Here is a 15,455-nt window from a genome sequence, read left to right on the forward strand (position 1 = left end):
CTTTCTCGACTTTTGAGCAGCTGAGCCGCTTCTTCGTGTTTCTCAGCAATTTTTCCAAACGACCGGTGAACTCAAAAGATGGGTTCTGAGCTGAAGAGAAAGCAGAAGACGAAGATAAATAATAAACCTGTTCAGTTGAACCCTAATTGGTCACTCCTCCAACAAGTTAGTCATTATTTATTTCTCTTACCTTTCTCCTAATCTTATTCCAGATTTCTCTGTTCAGCCATTGAATTTTTTTGTTTCTCTGGGTTTTGTAATCGTCCTTGCAGAAGCTGAAATCTGATTCTCACGGAAACACTCGAAAATCGTTTAGTAATGGCAACCCAGATAATCCCAGCTCCATATTAGGTTAGCATTCAACCTAAAAAAATTCGAACTTGAGGTTTTGGGTTTAGGGGTTTATAGATCATGTTTTGGTTTCTCAGTTGTTCTAACTTACACAGCAAACTTGCAGGGAAGCGGAAAGATAGACCCGATTCGGAGGTTGAAGTTCCTAAGATCGATCCCTTAACTCCCGTTAACGACGATTCCAGGTGGGTCATGATGGCTTACTAGCTGAGCTGAGATATAGAAATATGAGCTTTACATTGTATGTGTCTTCCTGCTCTGAGAAATTAGGGGTTTTGTTGAATTGTAGGTTCTCTCAGATTATCTTGTACAGAACACTTAGCAATAATCTTGCTCTTCTTTTCATTTTTGTGAATGTTGGTCGTTGTGGAATTGACTTGAGTTGCTTATGGTAAAAAGAGTGATAAGTTGCTCTAAGCAATATCTGGCTATTAGATGTATCCTTCTTTGAGCAATCTGTATATCAAATCTCACCAACCTGTGGATAGTTTGACAGATGAAGTGGCTATGGACTGTGAAATGGTTGGTGTCAGTCAAGGAACCAAAAGTGCCCTTGGACGAGTTACCTTGGTACACATTGCTCTTCTAAGTTTTTTGTTTTGTTTTGAAGTATCATAATTCAAAACTTTTAGTTCGTTTCAGTACCTAGCCCTTGTATATATAGTTTATGTCATTTCATAATGGCTTTCTCATAAACCTATATTCATGAGGTGTATATCTGTCTCTTCTTTTGCGTAAAGGTTGCTGATTAGTTTCACCATATTATTGATAGATTAATAAATGGGGTAATGTTCTATACGATGAGTTTGTCCGTCCAGTAGAACGTGTTGTTGACTTTCGTACACATATTAGCGGGATTCGACCTCGTGATTTGAGAAAAGGTTGGTTTTCCTTTCAACATTTCATACCTTTTTCTTGAATCTTTCAACATTCTTGACCTCTCTTCCGCTGGAACTAAGACTTTTAGGGTGCAAATGAATTGGATCATCTACTAAACAGTTTGAGACTTTGATCTTAATATAGCATTTTTTGTTTTTCTTTCACCTCAGCCAAAGATTTCCGCGTTGCTCAGACCAAAGTAGCGGAGTTAATAAAGGGAAAGATTCTCGTGGGACATGCCTTACACAATGATCTCAAGGTCTATAGACTGTAGGTTTTACAAATCTAGAATCTTTTAACAATACCAATACTAAGTTCTTACAGAAATATTGTAACAGGCTTTGCTGCTAACTCACCCGAAAAAGGACATAAGGGATACAGCAGAGTATCAGCCCTTTCTCAAGTACTCATCCTTCAAACCCTATCTTTTTTCTGAACTGATACTTGTCAGTTGTCACAGCTTTCGCTTTCCTATAGTTTAAACCTTTAGATTGAATCTTAACGAACCTGTAATCTTCCATAAACAGGGGCAAAACCCGAAAATCTCTGAAACATCTCGCAGCTGAGTTTTTAGGGGCTGACATTCAAAACGGAGAGCACTGCCCTGTAAGTGTGTACACTGAATACAAACAAACATCTTCACGTTTCGGGTTGCAAATCTTAACTCTTCTTTAACGCAGATTGATGATGCACGAGCAGCTATGATGCTTTACCAGAAGAACAGAAGAGAGTGGGAGAAAAACGTGAAAGACCAGACGCGGATGTGGCTGAAACAAAAGAAGCGTAAGCCTAAGAAGAAAGCAAAAGAAGGGAACACTTCCACAGATCAAAATCCAATTGTTTGAATCAATCAGCGAGAGCAAACCGGACTAAACAGAAACCAAGAATCGCTGAAAAGTTTTGGCCATTTTTCGTTCTTTATTGCTCTCAGCATCATGCGCCCCAAATGTACTAGTATCTTGTTGTGTACAAGTTCATCACAATATTATACCACATTAATATTAGGTCATGTATTATTGTTAAACGAAACAACACATTTTTGGAGGTTCTGAATTTAAGCAAGTTCATCTCGAAAGATTTGTAGACCTGTTTACGTTCTTCGGTTTGGTTGTCCGATTTCGGTTGGGTGTGTGAAACTTTTGAAGTTTGAACAGTGTAGAAACCAAAATATCTCTAGTCTCACATCACACATTATCAGTATTCAGTAGTATCACAGGTACCACTTGAGATTAACTTTGGTCATTTGAAGAATAATAGTCTTGGTTGGTTCGGTGTAAGCAATTGAAGAAGTACGGCTTGTTTCACTAAATTTTCTAGTAAATTCGATTCGGTTTGCAATAAACCGGTTAATTAATTAAGATCTACAGGTTGCATGTGTACAGTCAAGTAAACAAACCCGCTCTGCGGACGCAAAGGCTGCCACGTCTTACATTTCCGTTTCTGCGTAAACAAGAAAACCTAAAAAAAAGACGAAGCAAGCAGATTCTCGCAACAACGAACAAGACGAGTAAATTGGGTTCATAGACGACGGGGGAAATGCGAGTGATGAGATCATTGCGTGGTAAATCCGGTTCAGGATTTGTATTCCGGCCGGCGAGGTTAAGTTCTCTCCGGAGCGTCTTTACCGGCTGCCGTGCTGTGATGTTGCCTCGCTTTGGCGGTCCGGAGGTTTTGGAGCTCCGGGAGAATGTTCCGGTGCCGAATCTTAATCCGAATGAGGTTCTTGTCCGGGCGAAAGCTGTCTCCGTCAATCCTCTTGATTCCAGAGTAAGTGTTATCTGCTTGATCCATTTTGATTTCATTTGATTAGTGACATTAAGATATAATCGAAGATTGCTGTGATTAGGATATAGGATTGGTGTGATCGGTTAGCTTGGATCTCTTGCATATGTTCTAGGTTTTTATAATCGTACCTGAAAAATTAATAGGAGAAGCTTGAACTGGTATAGATGTCTCCTATTGATAACATTAAGAAGTTTTCTGAAGCAAACTCTTCTTTTCAATTCTGAAAATGGGAGTAGTGAGATTGATTTTTATGACCATTCAGCTGATATAAGTTTTATGATGAGAAATGTTACTGATTTCAGATACGAGCTGGATATGGACGTTCTGTATTCGAACCACATCTACCTATAATAGTTGGACGCGATATCAGTGGTGAAGTTGCAGCAATTGGGAATTCTGTAAAGTCATTTAAAGTAGGACAAGAAGTTTTTGGTGCATTGCATCCTACAGCGTTGAGAGGTACTTATACTGATTATGGAATTCTTTCGGAGGAAGAACTCACGGAAAAGCCATCATCAGTTTCTCATGTGGTAAGTAGGAAGATTTAGATATCCTTGAAATCTCTCTATCTTTGGTTTTTGATTTTCGATTGATTGAATGTCTTTATTAGCTATTTGTTTTATTCCCAGCTAAGTGTTTTCCAACTCTTTTGTTTGTCTCTTGTAGGAGGCAAGTGCCATTCCTTTTGCAGCGTTGACTGCTTGGCGTGGTTTGAAGAGTAATGCTCGGATAACTGAAGGGTATGTTATTGTCTGTATGGTGACAATAAGCTGATACTAATTCAGTTTTTAACATTCACACGTATTATTTCATGTTATTTTTGTACTATTATTTTGGACTCAGTATCGTTTCTTACAATGTGTCTATTTGCAGACAAAGATTATTAGTTTTTGGAGGAGGAGGAGCAGTAGGTTTTTCTGCAATCCAGCTTGCGGTAGCCTCTGGCTGTCATGTTACAGCCTCATGTGTCGGTCAGACTAAAGACAGAATACTTGCAGCTGGTGCCGAGCAAGCTGTTGACTACACAACCGAGGTACTTACATGAGTTTTTAGTTATCTGCTCGTATAAAGTAGAGCAATGATGATCTTATTCTGACTCATGAATTATGTACAGGACATTGAGTTGGTGGTAAAAGGAAAATTTGATGCTGTGTTGGATACTATTGGTGGGCCTGAAACAGAGAGAATAGGCATTAACTTCTTGAGGAAGGGTGGTAACTATATGACTCTCCAGGTATATATTATTCTTCTGTTTTTGCTTTACAAGCTGCAGTTACCTTGGTTGCTTAGGTTTTGGATCTTCCTTAACAGAAGTGGTTTTTAAATCTTTTGCATCTATATTTAAAGGGTGACGCTGCATCATTGACTGATAGATACGGTTTTGTGGTTGGGCTTCCGCTTGCAACTTCACTCTTGATGAAGAAGAAGATACAATATCAGTATTCTCATGGAATAGGTACATGATAGATCCTGCATTACTCTCTCGGATTCTGAAGTAAATATTCTGATGACAAGGTTAATGTGATAAAATCTATGATGAACTTTGTAAAAAAAAAAAACAGACTATTGGTGGACGTATATGAGGGCTGATCCTGAAGGTCTAGCCGAGATTCAGAGGTTAGTTGGAGCCGGAAAGCTAAAGATACCTGTGGAAAAAACATATCCAATAACCGATGTTGTAGCAGCTCATGAAGCCAAGGAAAAGAAGCAGATTCCGGGTAAGGTGGTTCTAGAGTTCTGAACTACATATATACATAGTAGCAATAATAACACCTGCATAGTTCTCTAGCAGTTGTTCTTTCTAGAATTTACACGCAGAGAGAAACAAATGTTTTTGCGTCTGGAGTTTTCTGTAAATGAGATCTATCAGGCTTAGATTCAGATAAAGAACTTGGTTTCTGTATAGACTACTTTCCAAAGGGTTCGTTTTTATTTGGACTTCGTCTGTGTCTCAACTTGCAGCAAAACTGAGTAATGAGAATTGTTTAGAATGAGTTTTTGTTGTTGTTGTTGTCATCTATTGTTTGGAATCATACAACTTAAAGTAGTCACAATAAACAAAACATTCACATCTTGATGTTCTTACTAGATTATTCAAGGGTGGTTTTGAAAAGAAACTGGAACTGTTACTTGACACAATATAACAGATCTAAGTTGAGAAAAACTATACATCATGAGATAACGTATATGTGAGTCTCGATTAAGTAAGACATATACATAATTGCCAAATTGGTGACGCCAAGCCAAAGGTGATGACAGGATCGAACAAATCCCACAAAATCAAAATCCAACATCATATATTCTCTGATAATTAATTACTTGATTAAAGTATGTCTTAAAAGATACGTAGCAAGTAATACAATAATTTATTAGTTAAAAAAAAGGTATTGGAAGTGTCATTAAAAGCATAACATGCAGTTAAATTAACATATTAAATATATGTTCTGTCTGATTCTCGTCCTTTAATGGTCTAGTCAAACACATCTCTCATCTGCCAGATCAACAAACAACAACCAAAGCCTTTTTACGCGTCACTATGCGCGTGTTGGTCACAGCCTTACCACCTGACTAGCTGACCTAGTAAACAAACTCTAGCGACATCGGTGGGACAAGAATTAAGAACCTTCTCTTTCCTGCCAAGTCTTTCTTATGTGGTAAATGGTATTGCCAAGTCTTTTGAAAGACGATACTATCTTATCTTCAGGTTCTTTAATTTCTTCTATACACATGTAGCAACTAGCAAGCAAGATCATACACTCATACTACTATGTACATGCTTATTATTATTTATGGGGGACCAATGAGCACATGTGTTTTATATATCATCATATTAATTGTCAGTAAAATCACGTATACAACTTCCCCATCTATGTAATCAATTTGGGCATTTATTATGTATAATTATTTTCGTATCCAACAATGTTGTTGCTTATGGAAAATCTTACAACCCCGTCAAGAGTTACAAATACTTGAATTCTGTAGTTTTACAGGATGTGTTATGCATAAGAGCAAGTTGTATATTGTATATTGTAACAAAACAAAAATTAAAATAGTCGGAGAAAGTATGGATTTAGTATTTGCTATATATGGGGGGTTATGTAGCCACCGAAGGTCTTAGTAGAGTGTAGTTGAGGAATTAAATGAAAAGCAGGAAGTGTTGGATTAAAAAACATGTTAATGCAAATATGTAAGTGGTCCTTATAGGTGTTAAGTCCTTAAATATGGGTCTGGTCTGGTCTAGACTGGACTGGTCAAACTCCTTTCTTCTTCACTCTCTGTGTAGGATTACGACTGCCACCACATCACAGAAACCATCTTCTTCCTTATTATTATTGTGACCGTTACTTCGCGGTTCAATGTATTATTGCCTCACGCGTGCGTTTTTTCTTACCCGCGTTATTTGTTTTCACGCCATTGTACATCCTCCTCCTCCTCCTTAATTTCATCTTAATGTTGGATTACAAATTAACAACAAAAAAATAAAATCCTACTGATAAAATGCATATCACTACAAGATTTTCGACTAATCTGACAAACATGTGTTGTGAATTGTGATGAGTTGATCTATAATTATGAATCTATCTGATAATTTAATTTCATGGCTGCTTAATTGTATTATTAGTTAAAGAGTATAATATATAAATATCGTCTCTCTAATAAGTTTGGTGAACATTACTCACAATCGGAACAACATAAATGACAAAGTAGTAGGGTCCTTTGAACTTTGAAGTGCTGCAAAAAGCGACACGACGTCCCCTTGGTTTCATGCACAAACCAAATGAACTACAACAACAAAATAATAATAATAATAATAAATATAAAAGTGATAGAATTTTCACGAGAATAAAAAATCTCTAAAACTTTAAAACTAAAATAAGCTTCTCAATTGTGTGTTCTTTAAAGTGTTATATGATTTATTAAGTAACAAATAAAATAAGAGAGGAACAACGGCCATGTCGAATCATTACCCTATCTATCGGTACTCCGATCACGTGCAAGCTTTGGCTTCTATGATGCTTTTTTATTTTTTATATATATACTTACTTTATACTACTATTATAGTAATAGGTTATTTACTGTACTTTCTTAAAATTTTATCATCATATATTATTTTGTCTTCGACCGTATTTAGCCCAAAACCATGTGACCATCTCCTCCGGTCTACTGTTTTTATCATTATGAAAAGAAAAGAAATTGGAAAAAGCTAATGGCCCCTTCATTGGATATGTTGTTTTTCTATTGAAAATAAGGAAAAGTTAATTTAGTTCAATCTATCTCCAGCTTGTTCTTTGTGGTTTGGCTTTATTCTGATAAAATTGAAATGATCAGTATAAGAAAAAAATCCCATCCATTAATCCGATAATAAATTCAAGACCCTAAACACAACGAGTAAATTCTAAATGATCTAACAGTAGAGAGCAGATTTGAAACACTTGAGATTTTACACTTCATTTTTTTTTTGTCACGGCATATTTATATATATTGATTGATAACAAAAAGGATGTGTCCACAAGTTACAATTTGCAACCAAAAAAATTGTGGCTGTGTTTTTATATTGTTTGAATTTTATGTGATACAAACAATTTAGTGGAAAAAGCATCCACTTGTCATCCAAGATCCCTCCAATCTCTACATGCATATATGTCCAATAAAAATCTAGCTACGAGAGAATATAAAAAAACTCCAAAGAAACTTTTGAATTTAGTTGACAAAAAAAAAAAAAAAACTTTTGAATTTCACAAAAAGTCAGTATCTTTCCAAAGGAAATAAAAGTGAAGTTTTTATTTATATTTCCATCAAAACAGTCCAAAAGCTATATAAAAAAAAAAAAAAAAGAAAGAGAGTAGGAAAACAAAAGAAAGCAAAAAAAAAAAAAGAGAAAAAAATACACAAGAGACATGCGTGTCTGAGTGTTTGTATTTTTGGGAAAGCCAATAGCTTTAGGCTTTAGTTAGTGTGTGTGTGTGCACACACATGTGTCTTTCCACAGAGAGAGAACGTACGATCTCTTTTTTTTGCCTCATGGGCCACTCTAAACTCACTCTCTTTCACCATCCTACACCAATTTTTACCAATTCAACCCTCCCCATTCTTATCAACCACACCACACAACCAAAGCATTTTTAGATTATCTTTTTATTGGGTCAAACGAACACACAATATATTTAGGAACAAGGAATCTCTTACTCTCATCAGATCGAAGGGAGGGGTATTTTTTGGTAAATTACTCCTAAGCTATAGTAAGTCTCTCGATTCCGTTACACTCGTCTCACAACAGATAATTTATCTCTCTATCTAATCTCTCTCCAATGGAGAGGAGATAGCTCTACTCCTACTACGACTACACACTTCTTCTCCTTCTTCTCTCTGTAAAAAACAAAAAAAACAATGGCGGAAACTGAGAGACCCCACCGTTCTTCTAGTATTAACAGTAGTAGCAACAACAATGCTTCTTCTACCGATCTTTTCATTTGTTTCACTTCTCGTTTCTCTTCTTCTTCTTCCATGCGTCTCTCTTCTAAATCCATCCATAGTCCTGCTCGTTCCGCTTGTCTCACCACTTCCCTCAGCCGTCGTCTCCGTACCAGCGGTAGCTTCAAGAACGCTTCCGCTGGGGTTTTGAACTCTCCCATGTTTGGTGCTAATGGCGGACGCAAGAGATCTGGATCTGCCTACGAGAATACTACCACCAACAACAACAACATAGAGCCCTCGTCTCCCAAGGTCACCTGTATTGGTCAGGTTAGGGTCAAGACTAGGAAGCATGTCAAGAAGAAGATGAGAGCTAGATCTAGGAGGAAAAGTGGCGGTGACACTAGTTTCAGGAGATCGGCTGATCTAAACGACGGCGGTAGCGGCAGCGGATGTCGTTTTGATGCGAGTGAGAATCGCTGGGTTCATCTTCCGGTGACTATCTGCGAGTCGTTGAGGTCGTTTGGTTCCGAGCTCAACTGTTTCTTCCCGTGTAGATCTTCGTGTACGGAGAACAGTCATGGAGATGGGAGACGAGTTGAGAGTAACAACGAGGGTTGCGGCGGAGGAGGAAACTCGTGTGGTGCGGTGTTTACGAGGTGGTTTGTGGCGGTGGAGGAGACGTCGGGAGGGAAGAGAAGAGAGATTGAGCTTGTTGTTGGTGGAGAAGACGATGTTGAGGAGGATAGACGGAGGAGTCGTCGGAGGCATGTTTTCGAGGGGCTTGATTTGAGTGAGATTGAGATGAAGACGGAGAAGAAAGAGAGAGGAGAAGAAGTTGGGCGGATGAGTATCTGTTCTCCGCCGAAGAATGCTTTGCTGCTGATGCGGTGTAGATCTGATCCGGTTAAGGTTGCGGCGTTAGCTAACCGGGTTCGGGAAAGACAGTTGTCGTTAAACGACGGCGTATACCGAGGAGGAGAAGAGGACGAACACGATGAGAGAAGAAGAAGGTTTGAGCTGGAGATTGAAGATAAGAAACGGATCGACTTGTGTGAGAAATGGATTTCTGGGGAGAGAGAAGAAGTTGCAGTTGTTGAACCAGAAGCAGAGGTTGTTCCTCCTCTTCCTCTGGCTTCAAATCCTGTTACAGAGGAAGAAGATAGAGTCCAAGTTTTGGAAGATTCGATTGTGGAAGCAGATGAAGAAGCAGAAGCTTCGAAAATCTTGGAGGTTGATTCGTTTCAAGAAGAAATTGAAGCTACGATTTTGAAAAACATTGAAGATCATATCAGAAACGCCATAGAAGAAGAGGAGCACATGGCTGAGGCGGACGTGGAAGACTTAGCTGCAGTGGCTGAGGCGGAGGACCAAGAAGAAGAAGAGAAGAAAGAGGTTGGTGTTGCTGTCTCTGTAACTCAAAACGAGGAAAGATCCGAACAAGGAAACAGAGAACCCGACCCGAGTCCAGAAGTGGTGCTGAGAGGAGGAAGTCAACTTAAGAAGACGACGGCGACGCCCTATAAGGTGTTACCGGATTGTTTGCTGCTAATGATGTGTGAACCAAAGCTATCAATGGAAGTTTCCAAGGAGACTTGGGTTTGCAGTACAGATTTCGTTAGATGTGTACCAGGAAGACCTCCGGCGAAGAAGATACCACCAGAACCTACCGGAGATAATCATCATCATCATCAACCCAAGAAGCGAATCGTCGCAGCCGTTGATTCCAACGCATCTTCTCGCCGGCGTTCAATCGATAAACCACCCTTACACCTTCAGCCGCCACGGTCATCGTGTTCATATCCAGCAGCTCCACCCATAATAATGACGGCTGCGGCGGTTGGGGAGCAGAAGGTAGCCGGAGCTAATAAGGCGTACGAGCCACCAGTACTGCCACGTTGCAAATCTGAACCTAGGAAGTCAGCTTCAAAGCTAGCGCCGGAAGCTTGTTTCTGGAAAAATAGGAAGCTCGAGCCACACACTCCGGCAACCGTCGGAGTCGGCGCCGCCGGAGTAGGGTTCTAGAAGAAAGGGGGGGGGGACGTGAGTGGGAATAAAGAAAACTATTTGGGTGTAATAGTAATTTTAAAATACTACAAGTCCTTGTTTGTAAATTTGTTTTGCTAGTCATAATTCATTTCTTTCACTGTGTCAATGTTTTTTCATGAAAATCTGTATCCGTGTTTTGTCCGTTAGTCTAATGTCTCACTCTCTGGTCGATAAAGTCCCATCGAAACTAACAACACCTAACGCTTCCCAACAAACAGGTAGACAGTTTACAATCAATTGAAAAAAAGAAAACAATTTATACATACATTGATTGAATATGATATTTTTATTATTACATGTTTCATAGTACAACTAACAAATACAAAGACCGGATCAATCACCTGAAGTTTGATCCTCATTGCTTTTATTTACCTCACTGTTGTCACCTGATGAGTCTCCAGGCTGTGTTGTGGCTTTCATGTTTTCATCGGAATCTTCGTTGAAGGCTAATTGACCAGAGTAAAGGAGTAGCCCTATAGCGTTGAAACCGAAAATAAATGTTGCTAGGTAGCATATACCGTTGATGATAGTCCTGCAAGAAAATGAAGAGTTTCGTCTAAGAAATTGCAAGAATAGCTTGATATTAGGAATACAGAGAAAGTGATAGAGCTTATATGTACCTTACGGTTACCGTGATTTGCCTAACCTGCAAAAAATAGAAGACATAGACGAAGCTTTTAGTGACGACAAGTTGAATGCATAGCTAGTTAGTTGCACATAATAGAATTCAAAAACCATGGAATGGGCAGACTCATCTACTTTTTTTAACACAGGCAATGATCAAAAGGGTAACTGAATGAAGAAACGAACTGAGTAAAGAGATTCATGTATGGACAAAAATGGGTCCTTTGCATAAATATATAACACTAATTGCGCATTGAATTCAAAAGTCATGGATTGGGGTTGATCTTATCCATCACTTTTATCTCTCAACTTATGGGTATTGCTTGGAACACAAGGTATTCTTACTTACTAAAACCCAACCCAAAGCAAAGTTAGGAAGAAACAGCAACTTTGACGCAATCAGTGAATGAGATAAAAAAAAAAAGGTACAAAGAATGGTGAAGAAACGAACCGAGAAGTTATCAGAGATAGTCTGGCGGTTGAGACCTGATTCAATGGTAACAGTGAACTTGTAAAGAATGAGAGCAATGACTCCTGCTGCTACCGCACCAAGGAAAGCCTGAGCTGCCGATGGAGTTGACTTAACACCTTCTAATGGAGTTGAGCCCAATGCTTTCAGAGTATCCATTGCCTCATCTTTCAAAGATTTCTTTGCTCCAGTTGATCTATACGTCTACAATTCCACACCAAAACACTCATTCTCCTTCCCAAATTATCAAACACAATTTCCCAAAAATTCAAGTCGAAACTTTATCAAATCGATTGATTTTAATGAGAGGAGGATGAGAATGAATTTACCAGCTCTTTGGCGCGTCTAGCGCGCCGTCGAACCGAGCGGATGAGGAAGACAGTGATGGCACCGGTTAGAAGCACACTGGTGGCTAACTGGAGAGGACTAGGGTCATCGGAAGTGGCGAAAATGGAGTTAGTGGTAGAAAACGGAGACGATGAAGACGACGGAGGAAGCTCAATTGGGCCATCTTCCTCAACCTCCGCCACATCGGCGATTTTTCTTACAGCGGATACCCGGTTTCTATCGGGTCGGATCCTGGTGAAAGCGGATACTGGAGAAATAGATTCCGGTAAGCGGTAGAGAGAGACAAGACGAGTCGGACGGAGACGGTGAGGGAAAGTGAAGAGACACTGGTGGCTCTGCAACACTAACATTTTTCTTAGCCGTCGAAAGATTTTTATCTCACCATTAACGTCTTCTTCAAATATCCTCACTTGAAAGCCTCTCCACCGTTTAGAGGGTTTCGCTCGGGAGACACTTTACGTGATTCAGAAGGTTCAACATCACCATTGTACAGACAAAAACTATATACCAAACTGTATGTAGTTTCACTTTAGTTTTTATGTGCATTCTTCTTCATGTAAAATACTACTTCAGTTGGCTTTTCGCCCACAAGTCACAAAACCCATTATTAAGTTTTTATTTCCCTTCTTGTAGGTGAAATGATAGACGAATGTTTTTGAACAAAAAAGGGAACGAAAGAATATGAAATGAGCTGTTGTGTGTGTATATATATATTGGAAGCAATTTGTTGTGAATGAAAGCAAATGTTATCAGCATTCTTGTCGAACATTACTTGCAACGGTTCGAGCCCAAAACTTGATTTGAGCTTTCATGTCTCTACTTGAATCCTTTGGAACCCAAACAGGAATCGGCTGTCCCACCACCGCTGCAGACCGGTTTTTCGAGGAGGCTCGTGGGATCCTCCTATGTTTTTCTTCTTCGTCTTGCTTCTTCTCTGAATCAATGTCTAAATCCTTCAACATCAGAATCTCTTTCGTATCGATGCTGCTTAATGTTTTACGAAGCGTTTTGGGACTTGGGGTTTTTTGTGATTTGACGACCAGTTCTTGAATAGCGTCTTCTGATCTCGAGTTTCTCGGTGGTCTATGCCTTGGAATGCTTGAAACCTGCACAAATTTTTAAAACATTCTGATCAAAATTCAAAGTCTTCATAACAGCAATGATTGAATCCAATCATACAAGTATTAGAGAAGTATAATGTGAAAAAATAGATCACCTTTGGAGTGTTCTGTTTTGTTGGAGTGAATCCAGAAGAAGAAGAGCTAGCGATGGCTTCACGGATCAAGAATCCCATTCTTGAATCATCAATCTCTTGATCTTGAAACTCATTTCCATCGTCTTCTCTTCCTATGTAACTCGGCAATGTCTGAGTTCTCTGCAAACTCCCTCCCATCGAACAACACTGGACACTGTTATTACAGCTATTAACTGTTCTGTTTCTTCTTGAACTGTCTTTAATTCCCTTTTCTCGAACCACAGGTTCCTTTTTCTGCAAGTAAGTTCTTCGTTCCTGAACCCTAATCTTCTCCGAGAACTGCCTCCTCATCGTCTTTATCTTCTCAGGCTCGCCTGCACCTTTGTTTTTCTCAATACACGGCGGTAGAACAGATTCTTCCCCAGTGGAAGCTTTTAGAAGCATATTCTCCGAACCGGAATCTCCATTTTCCGGAAATTCGGGTTTGGGACAAGTGGAGGAAGAAGAAGAAGAAGGTGAAGGAGAAAACGGGTAAGGATCTGAATGACAGTACCTCAAGATCCTTGATCTTCTGTCAAGTAAGTTATCAAAGAACCAGAAATCTTCGAGAAGATCATCAATGGCTTCGACTTCTTCCAATTCTACATGATCATTCGAACCAGAATCCATTTTTCTTTTTGTTATAAGTTCAGACAAGAGATAACAAAAAGAGATAAGTATGAGTTCTTGTTTCTTCTTCTTCTTCTTTTGTTGGGTTTGTATTTGAAGCACATAGATTCTGGAGACTTATTAAGAGGTGACCATGTGGGCAACCATTCAGCACTTATTTTTTTAACATTATTTTTAATGTTTTTATGTGGAGTCAATGTTTTTGTTTTGGTACATGATAAATAAAAGAAGAAAATTTTGAGTGAAACAAAAACGGAAAGAAATTTCGACTTTTCCATAATAATTTTTAAGATTCTTTCATTTTCAACTATTCTCTGAATTTTTGGAGTCAATCTATTACTAACTTCTAGGGAACTCATAAATATTTTGACTCCACTTACTTTTAAATTTCAGTGGTAAAAACTATAAATTTTTGTATATTCAAGACTTCTAAAACTATTAGTTTTTAAGAAAATTAGTAAAACCAAAGGAAAATAAATAATTAAGTAATTAAAGTGGATAACGAAAATAAATTGATACTAGATTTTAACCCGCGGTACAGCGCGGGACGATATTGTAAAATATATTTTTTATTAATTTTGTTTGGTATATAAAAGTGTACTACTATATTTTAATTGTTAATTTTATGATTTAACCGTAAAATATTGTATGATAATTTATCATTTCTATAATCGTAATTAGATCAACTTAATTAAATAAGTATAATATTTAAAATAATAAAATGATGTTGACATAACATTTTCGTTGAAGAAGTATAATCTCATATTAAAAGATTTTGTGAGTTATACTATAGTATACAATCCGTAAAAACATCTATAATCATAATTATGTAATTTATAATTTGTTCCATCACATGACCCGTGCTACACAATTACCAATAATATTTTAATACATACATTTTATGTACCGATTAATATACGTCCGTTTTCAAAAATTCATATGGCAACATATGCGGAAAAAAATTTGTATTTTTATTATACATATGTTATATGTAAAAATATAAATTTGAAAACTAATAAGATCATTTAAAGATATTTAAGAAATTTTCAGTTTCTTAGGGAGATATTTTAGAAAATTTTGTTAAATGTAAAAAATACTGATTTCCAATTTTATAATTTTATTATGAGTTAATTACAAAATTTATTCTAAACTTTTGTTATTTAATCAAATGACAAAGGTTGAATTATGCAAATATTACAAAATAAAAGGGTAAAACACGAAAAGTATTTCAAAAATGTTAATATAGATAAACAAATCAAAAGGATTTCTGGCAACAACTAAGAAAAATAAGGTTTTTCAACAAAAGGTATGATTGCTAAGAAACGGCATAATAAGCCCTGTCATGCCAGTCAACATGCCATGTGATTCTTAAACTAATACTAGTAATGTAACAATTTGGGTTTTTCTATATTATTATTAAAATATATACAGTTTTCATATATATTTTTAAAAATATTATTTTGTTATCCATCGCCTCCTACGCGACAGCTAAGAATTTTAGTAACCTATAATAAATACAAAGATATTGTATTGGTAATATTAAAATTTATGTTAATGTAAAAGCAATAACTCTCGAGCTCTGAACCTACATTATTCTTCTCCAATTATAGTATGACATCGCATATGCTAGTATGCTAGTATGATTTCACATTATATTATGTTAATCAGCCGTAA

General features: G+C 37.6%; 5 protein-coding genes across 5 annotated transcripts; 3 read left to right on the forward strand and 2 right to left on the reverse strand.

Moving 5' to 3' along the window:
• Positions 1 to 27: 27 nt before the first annotated feature.
• LOC17890602 (RNA exonuclease 4) lies at positions 28 to 2,300 on the forward strand. Its single transcript, XM_006298232.2, has 9 exons — positions 28 to 165; positions 273 to 351; positions 458 to 536; positions 840 to 921; positions 1,124 to 1,232; positions 1,401 to 1,489; positions 1,569 to 1,633; positions 1,758 to 1,836; positions 1,911 to 2,300. Exons 1-9 carry the CDS (start codon positions 79 to 81, stop codon positions 2,073 to 2,075), a joined length of 834 nt encoding a protein of 277 aa, XP_006298294.1. The 5' UTR covers positions 28 to 78; the 3' UTR covers positions 2,076 to 2,300.
• A 328-nt stretch (positions 2,301 to 2,628) lies between these two features.
• On the forward strand, positions 2,629 to 5,021 carry LOC17893292 (reticulon-4-interacting protein 1, mitochondrial). The gene is made up of 7 exons (XM_006297902.2): positions 2,629 to 2,997; positions 3,318 to 3,545; positions 3,682 to 3,755; positions 3,889 to 4,048; positions 4,130 to 4,249; positions 4,363 to 4,471; positions 4,578 to 5,021. Exons 1-7 carry the CDS (start codon positions 2,767 to 2,769, stop codon positions 4,754 to 4,756), a joined length of 1,101 nt encoding a protein of 366 aa, XP_006297964.1. The 5' UTR covers positions 2,629 to 2,766; the 3' UTR covers positions 4,757 to 5,021.
• A 2,982-nt stretch (positions 5,022 to 8,003) lies between these two features.
• LOC17890826 lies at positions 8,004 to 10,598 on the forward strand. Its single transcript, XM_006299310.2, has one exon. The coding sequence runs from the start codon at positions 8,404 to 8,406 to the stop codon at positions 10,450 to 10,452; it is 2,049 nt and encodes a 682-aa protein (XP_006299372.1). The 5' UTR covers positions 8,004 to 8,403; the 3' UTR covers positions 10,453 to 10,598.
• Positions 10,599 to 10,680: 82 nt separating this feature from the next.
• LOC17891263 lies at positions 10,681 to 12,356 on the reverse strand. The gene is made up of 4 exons (XM_006298258.2): positions 11,899 to 12,356; positions 11,552 to 11,773; positions 11,097 to 11,122; positions 10,681 to 11,008 (listed from the first exon to the last, which is right to left on the reverse strand). The coding sequence occupies exons 1-4, from the start codon at positions 12,265 to 12,267 to the stop codon at positions 10,810 to 10,812; spliced, it is 816 nt and encodes a 271-aa protein (XP_006298320.1). The 5' UTR covers positions 12,268 to 12,356; the 3' UTR covers positions 10,681 to 10,809.
• A 148-nt stretch (positions 12,357 to 12,504) lies between these two features.
• On the reverse strand, positions 12,505 to 14,203 carry LOC17893140. The gene is made up of 2 exons (XM_006298041.2): positions 13,134 to 14,203; positions 12,505 to 13,023 (listed from the first exon to the last, which is right to left on the reverse strand). The coding sequence occupies exons 1-2, from the start codon at positions 13,779 to 13,781 to the stop codon at positions 12,667 to 12,669; spliced, it is 1,005 nt and encodes a 334-aa protein (XP_006298103.1). The 5' UTR covers positions 13,782 to 14,203; the 3' UTR covers positions 12,505 to 12,666.
• Between the last annotated feature and the right edge of the window lie 1,252 nt (positions 14,204 to 15,455).

Source organism: Capsella rubella, unplaced genomic scaffold (genome assembly GCF_000375325.1).
Source record: "Capsella rubella cultivar Monte Gargano unplaced genomic scaffold, Caprub1_0 scaffold_3, whole genome shotgun sequence".
Taxonomy (NCBI): domain Eukaryota; kingdom Viridiplantae; phylum Streptophyta; class Magnoliopsida; order Brassicales; family Brassicaceae; genus Capsella; species Capsella rubella.